General features: G+C 32.5%; 1 protein-coding gene across 11 annotated transcripts in view; it reads right to left on the bottom strand.

The window, feature by feature from the left end:
* BEND7 (BEN domain containing 7) overlaps nucleotides 1–18,453 on the bottom strand; it is a 278,824-nt gene that overhangs the window by 143,412 nt on the left and 116,959 nt on the right. For all 11 annotated transcript variants that reach the window (XM_074268596.1, XM_074268594.1, XM_074268595.1 and 8 more), the window contains one exon: nucleotides 16,482–16,707. In XM_074268596.1, the coding sequence (XP_074124697.1) occupies nucleotides 16,482–16,707 (226 nt within the window). The remainder of the gene's footprint in view (nucleotides 1–16,481; nucleotides 16,708–18,453) is intronic.

Below are 18,453 nucleotides of genomic sequence, written 5' to 3'. Positions count from 1 at the left end.
CTTCAAATACTTCATTTCATGCTTTATCAACTGGTTAATTTCTTCTAGGTTCTTTTGGAAAATCCTGTAAGTTTCTGGAGTTGTTATGGAGTTATAATCCAGGCTTGATTTTTAAAATTATTTCTGGGGCTATTATTATTATTTATGGTGGTCTGGATCTTCTTTGGGATGCTCATACCTCAAGTTGTACTTTCTGAAGGGGAGCTTTTGTGTCAGGACCAGACTCATCTCTTGCTATACTTTTAAGTGATGTGGCCAGCCCTGCTTAGTCTTAACCCAGATTACTTGGGCTGATGTACTGACCTTCATTTACTGAAATTAGGCTTTCTTGAATCTTTAAATTTCAGAGCATTAGATGCTTTAGGGTACTCGTATATTTTCATATATGTCATAACAGTGCTATGGACGTTAGAACTTCTGGTATCTGGGCAGTGATGCTGCTGGTGGTTTCCAAGAACTACACTGTGAGTTTCTGACCATTCTGTAGTTTTCAAAGGTAAGTTTTCTTTGGTTGTCTCAGGATACAGAACTTTGCAGGCTACCATTATCTAAGGCTCTTTGTCTATCTCTTTGTCACAATTGACAGGGTTCTATCGTTTCTCTGCACTAGCATTGGCTTTTCTGGTGGGCCTGATTTCCTGTTCAACTTGGGTCTCTGGCTTACTATTTTTTTCCAGAGAAGAATAAGTAATTTACTCTATCTCCTCATTGGATTTCTTGATCATTATTTTCATCTGGTTCAATTTTTAGAATTTGCTGGAATAAGTAAATGAGAACCAGGTAGACTGACTGCCTATGTTCAAGCAACTATCTTGATCATGTTTGCAGAACCTAAATCTTTACCATTTTCTGATTAACTAAAAGATGTAGAAAAGATTCCATCATGGTTATAAATGCATTTATATTATAAATGATAAAAATGCATTTGATTTAGTAGAAACAAAACACTATACTAAAGGCTCTTTCTTTAAAATTCAGCTCTGGATATGTAAAAAGAGCATTACAGATACAAATTAGATTAGAAAAAAAATTGCATATAAAATACCAATCTCCATTATGTACAAATAGCTTTTTTTAAAAGTGCATAAGAAATTCAAACTCTTTCAAGTGTTTTCTTCTAAACTTCCTTTTCTGTTTATTTCTGTGTTTTCTTTTAAATGCTTTAACAATTCTCTTTACTGAGGAAAAAGGATCCACAGGTACAAAAATGTTTGTAGCAACCGTTTTTGTAATGGCAAGGAATTAGAAATTGAGTAGATGCCCATCAGTTGGAGAATGACTGAAAAAGTTATGGTATATAAATGTAAAGGAATATTATTATTCTATAAGAAATAACGAGCAGGCTGATTTCAGAAAAGTCTGCAAAGATTGACAAGAACTGATGCTGAGTAAAGTGACCAAAACCACTACTGTAATGATCAACTGTGATGGACTTCGCTCTTTTCAACAATAAGGCGATTCAAGGCCAAACCAACAGACTTGGGATGGAAAGTACCATCCATATCCAAAGAGACAATTATGGAGATTGAATGGATCAAATTTTCATCTTCTTTTTGCTGTTCTTATTATTTGTTTCCTTGTTTTTTTTTCCTTTCTCATCATTTTTCCTTTTGATCTGATTTTTCTTGTGTAGCATGACAAATATGAAAATATGTTTAGAAGAATTGCACATGTTTAACTTGCATTGGGTTAATTGCTAACGTGGGTAGGGAGAAAGTGAGGAAAGCAGGGAGAAAAATTTGGAACACAATGTTTTGCAAAGGTAAGAGTTGAAAACTACCTTTGAACAAATTTGGAAAAATAAAATACTGTTGACAAAAATTTCCTCTCTTTTTTTTCCACAGGGGCAACACTATCACCATCCCCTTTCCCAATCTCATTTCCTCTTCCCTTTCATTAAAATCAAATAAGCATAAAGGTTCTTTTCTACAAGATGTCTCTAGTACACATATCAAAATCATTCAAGATTCCTTGAAAGACACAATCAAAAGGAAGGTAATTTATTAAGCACCAAAATGCCTATATTGCTGCTAAATGCTTACCAAATTTTATCTCATTTGAAGCTCATTAACACTGTGAGATAGTTCCTTATATAATCATAAATTTACAATTGAAGAAAATAAAACAGAAAGAAGTTAAGTATTCTGTTCAGGGTCACAGAGCTAATAAGTCAGAAGGGTTTTAATTCCAGTCTTTCAGAATCCAAGCCTAGCACTTTATCCACATATGCTATATAGCTGCCTATATAAGAGGAATAACCTATTTCAGATTATTATAGGAATAAAATGCATATAAAAATGCTCAACTGTAATGTTCTTTTCTCTAAATTGTAATCATTCTCTTGGAGCAGATTTCTTGGGGAGCTTCTGGAGGCACCTTGGCTTTAGTTCAGTTTCAATAATCACCTCAAATGCAGCCAGGAATTAAAGTCCAAATCCTTTATTTTCTCCTTCAAAGTCCTAAATTTTTTCCTGGGCCCAGTTAGCTTTCTTAGGGGCCCATCTCTCCTTGGTTCCTGAGAGCTCTTGTCCAAATGTCTCCAGCCAGCACAAAGGTGGAAATGGGAATGAATCAGATTCGCCTCCGAGAATGGGCTTGTAGGTTATTATGGGCTGGTGAATTCCCCTGGAAGTTCAAGAGCAGGCTTTTCCTCCTCCTTATATATGCTCTCTAAAGGAGTGAAGTCTAATATATGAACCAATGAGTGAACTCCCTTAAAGGTATGAACTCCTTTAAAGGTGTGAACTAAGTATATTACCTTGTTTCAAGTTCTGGCCCATAACATCTCCTTGTAGGATCAGATCAGTCATACTGAACTATGCTAAATTAGATAATTATTATCTCTATCCATTTCAGTGACTTAGCACCCTGTAAGAATCCTAACATTCAGCAACCTTTTGAACATAAACATCAGGTAAGCTATAAAATAGAGATGTTTGCTCCACAAATGTGCTGACCACTGTGATAAAAGAATTCTAGTACAGAGTCCAAGTTGAAGAGGGTTTCTCTGTGAGACTAAAATGTTCCAGAAACTCCTGTTTGTGAATTACATTAAGTTGATTGCAACAAGCCCTAAAATTTTCCTAAGCCTCTTCTAAGAGATATGTAATCATTTAAAAGTATTTGGCATGAAAGTCCATACAGGAAAGACCAAGTGGATTGAAGGAATATTTATTGTCTAAATTGCAACATTCCTTTAGGAGAAAATCTGTCAATCAGAAAAAACACACACAGAGTATATCTCTGAAATAGATCATACAAATGGATGGCTCTGACTTGAAGCTGAATAATAGAAAGGGAACAAGCTAGACTATTTTCTGGTAATTGGAAAGCTCCTTTAATGATCACAAGTTTCCTATGGAAACAAAGGCTACCTTTATAATACCAGCATTCTACTGATACTGCTGAATGGCAGTGAAACATGAAATACCAGTTTCTGAATAATTAAAATGGATATCACATGAGGGGAATAGAAAAGCATATGGTAGATTGAACAAGATTGTAATATGTAACCAAAAGTGAACTGGAGGAAGCAAAGGAATGAAACATGTTATCAAGAAAATATATGTTTGAAAGAAAAAAATGGACTGGTCACATGGAGAAGACACATGGATGGCCTGCTCCACTTATTCCCTTGTGCCAGGAAAAAAGGCTTCCATTATATTGGGTAAAACCCTTGTGATAAACTTATGGGAGAACATGGACAAGAAAGTAGGCAGGCATACAGTGTTCTTCCTCACTAGAGAGAACCCTAAAATTGATAAGACAGAAGATTTATTTAAGCATAGTAAAAGTTACTATATACCATCCTCTCTCTTTCTTTGCTTTGTCTCTTTATTCTGTCACTGCTCAAATTTTGCCAAACCCTAAGCCCAATTGACTCTACCATATTCCTTTTCTTCTCTCACTTTGCTGGGTGCTGAATATCACTGAACAAAGTCATCTATCAATGAAAATTGGGTCCAGTATAAATTTATATTATATAATCTTTAAAAAGTCCTCATTATTACATGGCAATCTTTTCATTTACTTATTGATTCTCTTTTGCACTTTAATAAGCAGCTATTCCAAAACTTCTCTTTCCTCCAGTCTCCTACCTTATCCCTTTATTAGACCTTCTTAGTGTAACTTGCTTCACATTTTATTGGGAAGAGGTTGGCCAGTCATCACAAATCCTCCCTTCTCTCTTACTATACACTTCAAAATTCCTTTAAGTTGCCTTCTTTTCTCTTGTACTTCTCATGCTCTTCACCCTAGATCCTTCCATTTTCTCTGGAGACGTGCCTCTTTGATCATGAGTATTCATTCTTATATATACATTTTCTCCTAACTTAATTGAGGTTGTCCTTGCTTCCTGTAAAAAATTCATTTAAAAAAATGTCTTTTTTTCATTTTTGTATAAATAAAACTAATGCAGACAAGATTAGAAGGGAAGCAATAAATTGGGAAAACATTTTTACATTCAAAGGTTCTGATAAAGGCCTCATTTCTAAAATATATAGAGAGAATTAACTCAAATGTATAAGAATTCAAGACATTCTCCAATTGATAAATGGTCAAAAGATATGGACAATTTTCAGATGAAAAAATTGAAACTATTTCTAGTCATATGAAAAGTTGCTCTAAATCGTTCTTGATCAGAGAAATGTAAATTACGATAATCTCAGATATCACTACACACTTCTCAGATTGGCTAAGATGATAGGAAAATATAATGACGACTGTTGGAGGGGATGTGGGAAAACTGGGACTCTGATACATTGTAGGTGGAACTGTGAATGGATCCAACCATTCTGGAGACCAATTTGGAACTATGCCCAAAGGAGTATGTGGACCTTTGATCCAGCTGTGTTTCTACTGGGCTTATATCCCAAAGAGATCTTAAAGAAGGGAAAGGGACCCACATGTGCAAAAAATGTTTGTGGTAGACCTCTTTATAGTAGCTAGAAACTGGAAACTAATGGATGCTCATCAATTGGAGAATGGCTAAGTAAGTTATGGAATATGAATGCTATGTAATATTATTGTGCTGTAAGAAACGATCAGAAGTTTGATTTCAAAGAAGCCTGGTGAACTGATGCTAAGTGAAATGAGCAGAACCAGGAGATCATTATACATGGCAATAACAAGAATATATGATGATCAGTTGTGATGGACATGGCTCTCTCTTCAACAATGAGATGATTCAAACCAGTTCCAATTATTCAGTGATGAAGAAAGCCATCTACACCCAGAGAAAGGACTGTGGGAACTGAGTGTGGTTCACAACATAGCATTCTCACTCTTTTTGTTGTTGTTTGCTTGGATTTTATTTTGCTTCTCTCTTTTTTCTTGTGTGTATGATAATTGTATAAATATGTATACTTATATTGGATTTAACATATATTTCTACCATGTTTAACATATACTGGATTACTTGCCATCTAGGAGAGGGCATGGGGGAAGGGGAATAAATTGGAACACAGGATTTTGCAAGGGCCAATGTTGAAGAATTGTCCATGCTTATGTTTTGAAAAATAAAAAGCTTGGAGCAGTTAAGTGGCATAATAGATAGAGCACCAGCCCTTTAGTCAGGAGGACCTGAGTTCAAATCTGGTATCAGACACAACACTTCCTAGCTATATGACCCTGGGCAAATCACTTAACTCCAAATGCCTCAGCAAAAAAAAAGAAAGCTTTAATTTTTAAAAATTGCCTTTTTCATTATGAACTTGACAAATATGAACAAACATGAATATTCCAATATAAAAAGAACAGAAAGAGTACTGCATATGAAATCATGAAGCACAATTTCATATGGCTTATTAAAATTATATTTTAAATTTAATATGGTGTCTTATTTGTCATCTTTAAGCTTACTCTTGCATTATTCTGTGTATTTGTAAAAAATGTTTTGCTATTCCTTTTTTTTTTCAATTTTGCATCACTACTATAATTAACCAGCCCTATACTCAGACATATGCCACTCCCAAATAAAAGATTTCATTTATAGCAAATTGTTAGAATCAAGCAAAATAAATCCATATTGGGCATGTCTAAAAATATCCATCTCATTACGCATCTCTTGTCCATCCCTGCCAGTAGATGGGCAATCCCTCATCAGATATCTAGAGTCATGAGTAGTCACTGATCAAACTTCTAAAGTCTTTCAAATTGTTTTTCTCTATAAATTATTCTAGTTTCACTCATTTTACAAATATGTAAATACAGTTCATATAAAAATCAGGTTTCTCTGAATTTGTATCCTTTGTCATTTGCCATTTTATTCATAAAGTATAATTGGTTTAGCCATTCCCTAAATGATGGGATCACATTTTGTTTTCAGTTCTTTGGTACAACACAAAGTATGCTATAAATATTTTTTACACATAAGGGACCTTTTTTTCTCTGTCTCTAATCTCTTTCTAAATATTATGCTATATGCCTAATAGTCATATAGGTATGCAAAAGCTTAGTGATTTTTTAGGTATAATTTAAAATTGCTTTCCAGAATGATTGGACCAATTCACAACTCCACCAACAGTTCACTAGTACAAAAGCTACCATTAAAAAAAATTTTTTTTACTTGATCCTTCTACTCACTCATGCTATTACACCTTTTTATAGCCATGCTGCTAGAAGCCTGCCTATTCTTCTTTCTGTAACTTCTTCACCTTGTTTATTTTTCAGTGCCTTAAAACAACTATATCAACTAAAATGAAACTGCCTCCCCAAAGTTACCAGCAACCTCCTAAGTGCTAACTCTGATGGCCTTTTCTCGTTCTTCATACTTCTTGGATTCCCCGTACCTTACGGCACTATTGACTAATTACTTCTTCTAGATATTTTCTCCTCATTTTTGTGACATTATTCACTCACTACTGATTCTCCAGGCAGGTTCTACTCATACTTCTCAGTATGCTTTTTTTGTACTTACACCTAACCACATGTGACCTCAAGAGCTATCCTAGGCCTTCTTTTCTCATAATACCTTCTTTTGGTGATTTCATCAGATGCAATGAATTCAATTACCATGTCTCTGAAAATTAAATATATTACATACAAATCTAATATCTAGCCCTAATTTCTGTCCTGAGCTCCAATTCTACATCAAAAGTAACTCCACTGGATATTTCCATGGATGTCCCATAGGCATCTCAAACTCAACATGTCCAAAGCAAAACTCATTATCACTTCCTTTAAATTTGCCCATCTTCTAAAACTTTCCCATTTCCTTCTGGGGAACAATATATTTATAGTCATTCTGATTCACAGCCTAAGTCCATGCCTGATTCTTCTATCTCCTTCATTACCTATTTCCAATCAGCAGCCAACTCTTATCAGCTACCTCCACATCTTTTATATCTATCCCTTTCTCTCTATTCATATTCTAGTTTAGGCTCCAGACATCTCTGGTAAATGTGAAAGCTTCCTAAGTGGTATCTTCTCTAAGCCAACATTTCCATTTCCTTCAAAAGATCCTCATCTGAATTTCAGTCTCTTTTCTATGCTGGTTGCCTTTCTTTAGAGATTTCTCTAGACTTTTAATTTTCTTCCTAAAATTGGGTAACCCACATTGAATACCACATTTAAGATGCAGTCTAAACAAAGAAGTGTAGGGTAGAATTATTAATTAAAAGTTTCTTAATGCAGTCTAAAATTGCATTAGCCTTCCTAGATGCCATATCATGACCGCTGAGTCAAACTGAACTTGTAGTCCTCAGATCCTTTTCAGACAAATTTTTATCTTGTCATGTCTGTCTTATATATAGAGTTGATTTTTTTAAATTCATGTGCAAGACCCTCAACAAAGAACTTACCTCACTGAACCTATTTCTTCTTCCAAAAAATAAGGAGATTGGGCTATATGACTTATTAGAACCCTTCCAACATCAGCTCTAAAACTATGTATAGATAGGCGTGTGTATATGTATGTGTGTATGCAATGCATGCATGCATGTACATATATATACATAAAATTTAATAGGGAGATATACATATGTATGTAATCTGTATATTTCCCTATTAAATTTTATTTATAGCTTCAGCTCAATGTTCCATTTTGTCCTTTCCTTTTTTTTTTTTTTGCTTGATTTTCTAATAGCCTTTGAATTGTAATTATTTCATCCATGAGGCAACAAATTAATCCCAAGACAAGTTAATGTGACAATAACTCTTATAGGACCAAAATGAACTTGATGCACCTAAGAAGATTCCTTTCCTTTTAACACCTGCTACTTTTTTTTTTTAAATCCAAATTTATCAGTAAATAAGGATGGAGATTTGGTTGTCTGTGTTTGTACCAATTCTATTATAAAGAAGCAGCCATTCAATGTCTTAAATTCTGGATAAAGAATGATAAGTATAACAATGAAAAGTGAAAATGAAGGGTACATGTGAATTTTAAATGCTTCATGAAAGATATATACACAACATATTAAAAAAGAAAGAACGGATAACATCATAATATATCCAAAAGTCTTCAGCTTTAATGGTCCATTTTAGCAAATCTCAAGGAAGGTTGTAAGCCAAATACAGCCAGTTTTTTTAATCTTGCAGGAATCATAGTTCATTTCTTGGAGTACCACCAAGAAGTGTTCCCTCCAAGAGGATGTTCTGATCTGTTATTGTTATCTAAGCAGACCATCGGTGCTAGCATCTCCCCAAGAAAGCAAAGATATTTGTATATCTTATTGTCAGTGAATAAAAGTGTAGTCAACCATTGCTCTCTGATGCACTTATAATTTCCTTTAAATGTCACAGAATCCAAAAATAAGGTTAATTCAATACAGTGTGATTTCCACCATTAATAAAATGTAATGACAAAATTTCCTAAATGTAATCATTATTAGTCCAAATTAAAATTATTACCTAAGTCATAGGAAAAATAAATTTAGAATGTTCAGATAATTACTAAACATACCAATATATACTTATGTGTCTGTGTGTGTATATAAACACACACACACATATATGTGAATAAATAGATAACTGTACAATCTATAGAAGCTATAGTAGAAATAGAATTTATATAAGGAGCAGACATAAGTGAAATACTCTAATCTGTTTGTGGCTTATCAATTAAATTCTAAATTCAAATCAAATATTCTGTTTTACCTTTAGGTAAAAAAAATCTTAAAGAACTGTAAAATACAATCCTCTTTCCTCTGTAGTTTAACACTAGCAAGAAGTAATTATCATGGATATTCTTTTCAAAAGAGGCAGCTAAATGGCTCAGTGGGTAAAGGGCTAGACTTGGAGTCAGGAAGATGTGAGTTCAAATCCTGTGACCCTAGGCAAGTTATTTAAGCTCTGTTTGCCTTTATCTACTAGATAAGGAAATATAGCAAACAGCTATAGTACTTTTGCCAAGAAAACTCCACAGATAGCACTGGGATTTTATGGTCTAAGAAGTCATCAAGAGTTAAGACACAACTGACTGAAGAACAACTCTCAAAAGAGACATATTGCAATCCATCTAAGCCGCCTTATTCTATGTACCTACTGTTCATTAAATCTTTAATAGCTGTATCAATTAACAAAGAGAAATTCTTTTAGATCTTATGAAATCTTGGGCTGTTCATCTATTATGACACAACCAGCTGATCTATTAATACATTTGTGTATTTGAACATAGACACACTAACATATATCCCTTTGATGGTATCAGAGTATTTCTGGTGTACAAGCCATTGATTTCTCAGCCTCATGGTATTACTAGAAGAATACTGGTATTAATATGATAGATTTTGTTCCAGACATACATAATTTCAAAACTGCAAGGGAATTGAGAGCCCATCTAATTCAACCTATAAATAAATAAGAATTCACTCTATAACATAATCAATATGTCTTAGCTTGAAGACCTCCAGTAAGAGGAATGCTACGATTTCTAGAAGTAGACCATTTTGCAACCTGATACTTGTAATTGTTATGAAATATTTCCTTGTATCAAGCCTAAAAACATTTGTAAAGGAGGTTGATTATGTGATGATTAATTTATTAGGTAGTACATCTTAGAACTTCAATTGGATCACCCTATGAAGTTCTGTGGATATAACTATTTGACTCATTTTAAACTCAGTGTGGATGGATTAAGAATTAATTTGTTGGACAGGGCTGTGGAGAGAAAGCTGTTGGGGGAAGGGCTACTACTTTGTTGGCACAACAAAAAAGTAGGTCAGTTGCAGTCAGTCTTTTGCTCTTATCTTCACTTTTGGGAAAAGAGCAGATCTAATAGAGCAGTAGAACTATGAGTTGAAATGGACTATCCTTTAGGTATTTCTGAATTTTCAGAGGGGAACTAAAAAAAAAAAAAAAAAAAAAAAACACCACCACGCAAACAAGCTGTACATGACATTGTTACTTTGTATGGAAATCAACTTACTCACATGTATCAAAACTAAGATAAAACTTTAGTTAATTTATATTCTGAGATTTTCTAGAGGTAACTTTAGGTTGAGGGTGAAATGATTCAAAGAAAGACTGATATGAAGGGAAGCCTCCAAAACTAACTTTTTCCATGTAAGTCTAGTACTTGGGATATTGAGCCATAGATTACATGATTCCCCCACAGCTTTTAATTCTGCCTTCTGGGGCAGAACAAATTTAATACCTCTTCCACCTGGCAGCCATTCAAATATTGCTTTTGTCACTATAAATTGTTTCATATAAATCTTCCCACATTTGTATTTTGTATTCTTCATTTATTTTCATTTTCATAATTTCTTATAGTGAAATAATTTTTCATTGCATTCATGTACCACAATTTATTTAGCCATTTCCCAATCAGCAGGCATGTAATTTGATTTCAGGGTTTTTTCTATTATAAATAATGCTATAATTTTTTTTTTGTCATCGTAACTCTTACCTTCTTGTCACTTGTAGTGCCCTACTCCTTAGGGTGTAAATCTAAAATAAAACCATTTGGTCAAAAAACATGAATATTTTAAACTGTATAATTTCATATTGCTTTTCAAAATGGTTTTTCTCATATACCCTCTACTACTAAATTTTATCATCTTTTACCATCTTAGTCAGTTAAATGAGTTTAAAATACTCCACATATTTGTTTTAATTTATATTTTTCTAATTGTTCTTATATATCTGTATATATATATATAAAAAATAACAATAGCTAGTATATTATAGTGTTTTGAGGTTTATGATGTGTTTTACATTTATTATCTCATCTGAAGGTTGAGTGATTTGCTCAGTTATACAACTGGTAAATGTATGAAACGGGACTCCAAGTCAAGTTTCTCTTACTGCAAATTCAGTGCTTTATCCCTTAAAACATCTAGTTATCTATTATTAATTATCATTATCAGTAATCCTGAAAATGGTTCCAATTATCTTCTAGACTAATTTCTATCCCAAATCACAGACCTTTTAAAACTGTTAGTAAAGCATTCTTTTATCCTACTATTATATTTACAGTATTATAATATTAAATTGCCAATCATTTGTTTCTTCTTTTGAGAACTGTTTATTTATATTCATTGACCACTGATTTACTGAAAAATAAAAAATAATCTTTACTGAAAAATAATGACAATTCTATTTAGATTTTTTTCCATGTCATCCTTTTTTTCCTTTAAGGTTTTTAAATACAAAATTGCTTCTTTCTGTCTATATATTTTATTATGACTTTGGGAGCAATGTTAATCATAGTACAAAAGTTATTTATATTTATTGCTTATAATTTCTTTTGTACTGAAGTTGTTTAGAAATAATCTGCCAGGGAAATTATTAAGACAAATATTAATTGAAAAATATCAACTAAAAAAACTTTGGCTGCCTGAATTGCTTTTCAAGATGGCAAACTCAAGTTGTAAAAGAACAAGTTAAGTTCAAAGTAATCTTTGTTTTGGCAGGCAATCATACCCTATTATTCCCCCACAACCATGCTAAAACTGATTCCTAGAGCATAACCCACAGCAAATTGTTTTCTTGCTGACATCTCTAAAAAGACAAGAACCTGGAGTAAATGTACCATGGAGACTATTTCAGTACTACTCAAGGAGCATGAATTCTGAATAGGTCAGGGTCAAAGACTATGATAGGAAGCAAAGTTAACATGGTTCCGTGCAGCTGAGATTCTTGAAAGTAATATACAATTTCCAATCCTTTCTCTTCCTCCTTTTCAGAATAGGTACAATACACAGTCCAGTTGTATTCTTTGTACTGATAGGCTAGCTTAAGGGAATGCCCAGTCCCTTATACATCATAGCCTGGGAAACAGGCATTTTCCGTGTAAATTGTTAAGTAAAATTCTTTTGAGTGGCTATTGAACTCATTCAGGATGCTATATTTATGGTATTCTAAGTTTGATGAAATCGGTATACCAAGCACAAATAACTGGAGAATTTTAACTTCAGAGAGAATGCTTTTCTATTTGGATTCTATAATGGGCAATTTCCACAACATAAGCAAATACTTTTGGAAAATTTCTATCTTCTTGTCTTAAGCTTCACTTAAGATGCATAATCAGAGGGTTAACATGCAAAATTAATTTTTTTGTTTTATTTATCAAGGAATTTTGATCTCTTAATATATATACATATATATATAATATATATATACACATAAGTTACCTTTTTAAAGGAGAACAATTTAAGATTACATTTTACTCTAATGAATCAATATTCTCATGATCAGCAAAAAATAAAAGAAATCTTTTATCTTTTTTTTATCTCTTATTTTCTATATTTGAGTCAACTGTGTAACTGTAAAAATGAGGTCTGCTGTATTTTGAATAAGCTTTTATGTAGCTTCTCACGTTTCATCGAGGATATCTTTGAGACGACTGATCCACAGATGTATTCCAAATTTCATGCATTCTAGGACAGTTACTAATTCAGACTTTTGTCTCATAACTTTACCTACAGAATTAAAATTTCTCTAAGAAATGAAGCTCCACCATTTCTTTAATCTCTGATTTGTGGTATGTTAGATAAGTTTTTGGGGGAGTCTTGTGTTCTTCAGTTTCAGTATGCTACAAATGATTAAAATAATACTACTTTTCACTCTGAAGGATGTTGTATAGAATTGCTAAGTTTTTAGATATTTATAAAATCTTTTGAAATCATGTCAAATTGTAACAATAATAATACAAGAGATGTGACAGAATGGTGGACTTACATAAAGAGAAGGAAAAAACTCCCACTAAACTTTCCAACTCTCATAACCTATTTGATCTAGTAGACTTGAGTTAAAGAATATACTCTTCTTTTTCCTTACCAGTATCTACTGTATCTAAGAATTGTCACAAGAACTTGGCTTAAATTTTTTAAACAATTTTTAAAAACAACACATCTTTTAATATATGAGTTAATCAACTATAAGTTAATAAGAACTAGACAAGTTGAACAGGGCATTTAAACAAGTGTTAGGAGAATGGGATGAATATTTATTTATGTCATTTTTGTAAAAAAAAAAATCAACATTATAAAAAAGTTGTTTTCTAAAAGGTAAAGGTGAGATATTATCCCTGTATAAAAACTGATTCTTAGGGAATTACTGAGGGATAATCTAGAACAAAAATTAGTGAACTTTAGTAATTAGTTTTACAGAGGCTGTGACTACAAACTTGAATGGGATTTACAATATTATCAAGATAATCCAAATAAAAACTGCATTTTTTTTCCATTCCATTACTTGAATATTTTGGATCAATTGTTTCTCAACCCTGAATTATCTGGACAACTGCCTGAATACTTCACTGTGATAAATATTGTCAAGGCTGAATGTTCTGAGGTTATTCTAATTTCTAGCCAGGGAGTGGGAAGTAGAGAGAATGTAGATATTCCTTTTATAATGTACCTTTTTCAAACACTTGCATAATGTCCAACATTTTAACCTAAAATGGAGAAAAACAAATCTGTATCTGTCTTTTTGAACTGATAAATTTCATCCACTATCCATTATTAAGATATCTCAATTGCTTTTAAAATAAAGCATGATCATTTATGGTTCCTAATTTCCAATCTTTTTAATAATACTAATATACTATCCTAAAAAAGTTAAAACAATTTCTGGCTACTATTCAGTGTTTTTAAAAGCTTCAGCAACAAGAAGCATCTTCAGATTTGACCTTAAAAGTTTTCAGGAGATCCCAACCAAATTAAATTGAAATGGGGCCCATCTTTGCTTCAGCAAATTGTAGTTACATCAGACCATTTTTTCAGATAGTAAAACCCTATTTTCAGTGTCATTTCAAGCAATACCAGTTTATGCTGAAACAGAACAGATTGTGTCATCTCTGTGGCTTGACATACTAACTACAATTTAACATCACATTAAACAAAAAAGAAAAAAATTCTGATGGAGAATAAGAAATTATGTATTAATAGAGGTTTCAATTTCAGCAGTAAACAAATGAAGCTATAATACAGATATACAGGGTGTCTGGCACTTATTAACTCTATTGAGAAACATTTTCTACTTTGCAAAATTAAAAATCAATTTCTACATATCCTTTTATTACTATGAAATTAACTTGTATTGCAAGATGATCAGAGATAAATGAGAAAAATATATTAATGTATATACTTCATATATGGGTATATAGACAGCTCATTGGTGCCATGTGTCCACGGAATGGAATTGTGTGTATATATACATATGTAATACATATGTATACACACATGTAGATGTGTGTGTGCATACACATAATAGTTCTATTCCATGGACATTTAGCTCAGAACAACAATGAAATAAAGTGTCTTTTTTAAATCAATTATTCTTTTTAATTAATGTATTAACCAACAATTCTATTTCATGGCTTTTCTCCCTAAATGTTCTTTTCTCAAATAACATAAATATTTAAATCTAGTATTTGATGATTATCTTCTGCAGAACTTGCTACTGAATACATTCTAAGTGAGGGAATGAACTTGAGTTAAGGAATTGACTATGGCTAGCTACATGCTTGTCAGAAGTATGCTTCTCCATAGTGAAGAAAACAGATCATTAACCACATATTCAAGGAGTTGTTTAAGGTTGAAAGATTCATGTTTTTTTATGTATGTGCTAAGATAAACAATGAGGCTATAGTACGGATCAAAAACAAGCAAGAATACAGAGCTCTATTTTATAAGCTAATAACTAGGTTTAAACATTTCTAAGTAGTTTTAACCTGGGGAAAAGAATTTTTGTTCCCTACATTTGTTATACTTAACTTCAACTACTTTTAAACAATATGTCAGAGCTTTAATTCTTAAAAAAAAAAATGAAAAATTTGTGAAAATAAAGTTTTTTTTTTAACAAGTTCATAATTAGCATATATTAAATCAATCCTTACTGGAAGTTACACACACACACACACACACACACACACACACACACACACACACACAAAATCAACTCCCCTTCTTCCTTTTTGGTGTTGCAGCTGGGTGAGATCACCTGAAAACTTTGAAGTCAAATCTAAAGATGTTTTTTGCTGCTCAAACTTTTAAACACACTGAATAGTAGTAAAAAATTATTATAACCCTCCCAGGACAGTAGAGTAGCATTGTTAAAGGGATTGGAAAGTAGGAATCATAAATGATCATGTTCTATTTTAAAAGTATTACTTGAAATATCCTAATTCATCATTCTTCCTTCCTTCCTTTCTCGTTCCTTCCTTCTTTCCCTCTTCTCTCCTTAAGTCCACATAGAGAATCATTACCTCACCTTCAGGTGATATGCCCAAAGGAATGTAAATTGTTGGCTGAAAACTAGTGAGATATCTTGGGATTTTATGGGCTAGATTTTTTTTTTAATGGACTATGACTTTAACCCAACTCTGGCTCTCATTAATTTGCCAACAATAAGTCTCACTATGTTAGAGTTTGGATTCTGATGGCTCAGAATGAATGTAAATAGCAATTGTTTTTGTTTTGGCCAGAAACCCTGAGAATCTTCCCTTCCCAGACTGAATTTTTAAACTAGGTAATAGAAGTTATTCTTTGCCTCATTTTCACCTAGCCTTAATCACTGAATGAACATTGCTTCAGACAAAATGTTATCTGAGAAAGATCTATGCTTAAGAAGTCAGTCAGTGGGAAGACTATATTACATTAGGGCTGTCTTCCAGTCGTTCTGAACTATATCTTGCTATTGGACCCAGATAACTCCCGAGAATAGAGTAAGGCTGTGGTTTTTGCTCTCTCCTCACTTAAATCCAATTCACTTGCAAGTCATGACATTTCCTTACTGATGTTATGGTCCTTTTCAAGAAGGAAAGACAAACAACAGCAGCAGCAGTTACTTCATCTGACTCAGTATATATTAATAGACAAATTCACCTGGCAAATAACCACCTCTAGGGATATCATTTAGGATCATGAGTAACAATGTTCATAAATAAACATCTTGTCAATTCAAATTTAACTTTTTGGATTAATTTACTAGTATTTCAGTTAACTTATCTTTTCCTAGATAAATCTTATTGAATAATAAAAATAAAATTGAGCAACTGAAGAAAGAACCCATTAAATGAAATGATGCAGACCAACCTTTTATTGCACCCACAATATTTTGGTCTAGTCCTTTCCGGTTGTCATTGAGTCCTCTTTTCCTCTTTCCATTGGGCAAGGAGTTTGCCAAAGTCTTGTCATCAAAAAATGCACACACCAATTTTCTAAAGAGAAGACTTCCTGAGCGAGTGTAGTTTGACAATATAGAGTCCAGCTGAGATTTAGGCATAAACACATCAAAGCCTTCAGCAAGTTGCACTTCTGGCTACCAAAAGAACATAAATATTGTATTAAAAAGGGTATTTATCTCACTGTATTTGGACATTTTTACATCACAAAACAATGCTATTTACTGAAATGCCCATCAAGTATAAACTCTTTCCAAACTTCTGCATACAAATATTATACTAAAATATTATGAAAAGCTAGTATAATTGTTTCAAACTTGAATATGTTGAACTATGAGGGCTATCCTACCAAAAATTTACATTTTACAATGATAAATTCCAAAATTTAAAAGAAAAATGCTTAAACATGTTCTTCATTAAAGCTTTTATGTTAACATATTTTATACACTTTCAAGTCTGAAAGTCTCTCCTCTGCCTCATTAGACTATTCCTTATATTATACTTTTTTGTATCTGTGTTGTATTAAGTTTTCAAAGATTTAAAATTAATTTTAAGTTCCTTAAAGACAAAGCCCACATTATTTTTCATCTTTATATCCCCAGAGCTCTAGTACAAATACTATGAATTTTTATTATTGAGTTAAAAAGTTAGACATTGCTTTAATTCTTTTAAATAGAAATGTAAAGAGTCAACAATCTTCCTTGGAGTTGTTATAGGCCATATGACTATTCAAGGAAAGAAAACTCTTAAAGAGATTTATTTCTGATTCTTACTATATCTGATTTTTGTTGGAGCTCCTTAAACAAAATATTGGAGTCTTTTTAGATAGATCTTTGTCAAAATGATGTTTCTACCACATAGGCTCTTTTGTAAGGTAAAAGGCACTATTTTTTGTTTTAACCAAAAGAACAAAACATTATTTTGGAGATAACTAGCACATTTAGAAGAAATGATTTGCCTCAAAAGGAGTTCAATAAGATTTTAGGGTTTCCATCATATCACAGATTTAGAGTTGGAAGATTATTTCACCCAAATTACACTTAAAGATTTAATCTTTACTACAATATTACTAACAAATGCTAAATCAATTCTGTTTGAAGCCCCCTGGGACTCCATTTCACTTTTGGACAGTTCTAAGTAAGTTGCCTTTCTGCAACTTCGAGTAATAGTTCCTAGTTCTTAGAAGCAGCTAGATGGCACAGCAACTAGTGCTCCAGGCCTGTGATAAGAAAATCAAGTTCAATCTGTCCCTAGACACATAATAGCAATATAAATGTGGGTAAGTCTCCTACTTTGTTTCGGTTTCCCCATCTGTAAAATGGGAATAAAAATAGAATATCTTCCAAGATTGTTGTGAGGATTAAATGAGATAATACTTTTCAAAATAAGTAACAAATATAAAAAAACAACATGATGCCTAGCACATTAGTATATACTATATAAATGTTAGTTCTTCTAAAAAATTTTATTATTATAGATAAGTTAAAAATCTCCTCCCAAAACCTTCCAATAAATTAAAGTAGGTCCCAAGTTTCTGCTAGTTTTTTTTTTTTTTTTTTTTTTTTTCCAAGCTAAAAATCCCTAGTTCCTTTAGCTGCTTATAAGGCCATGTTTTCCATGTTGTTTACATTCTGGTCTGACTTCAATTTGCTAAAGTTCTGCCTGAAATGTGGAAGCCATAAATGAACACAAGAATAAAGAAGTGGTCAGATCAGAGCAAAATACAGCCTAAAGAAGGGTTGATTTGGTCAGAGAATGATGAAGGTGAGGGAAATGATAGTTATATCTCATAATTAGAAACAGGAGGTACAAACTGCAAAAAGAGTAAAGTTTTAAGTTTGAATTAGGGAAAATTATCCTAACAAAATGGAAAAGATAGCCTA

This window comes from Sminthopsis crassicaudata, chromosome 5 (genome assembly GCF_048593235.1).
Source record: "Sminthopsis crassicaudata isolate SCR6 chromosome 5, ASM4859323v1, whole genome shotgun sequence".
Lineage (NCBI taxonomy): Eukaryota > Metazoa > Chordata > Mammalia > Dasyuromorphia > Dasyuridae > Sminthopsis > Sminthopsis crassicaudata.
This window is presented reverse-complemented; position numbering and strand designations above follow the sequence as displayed.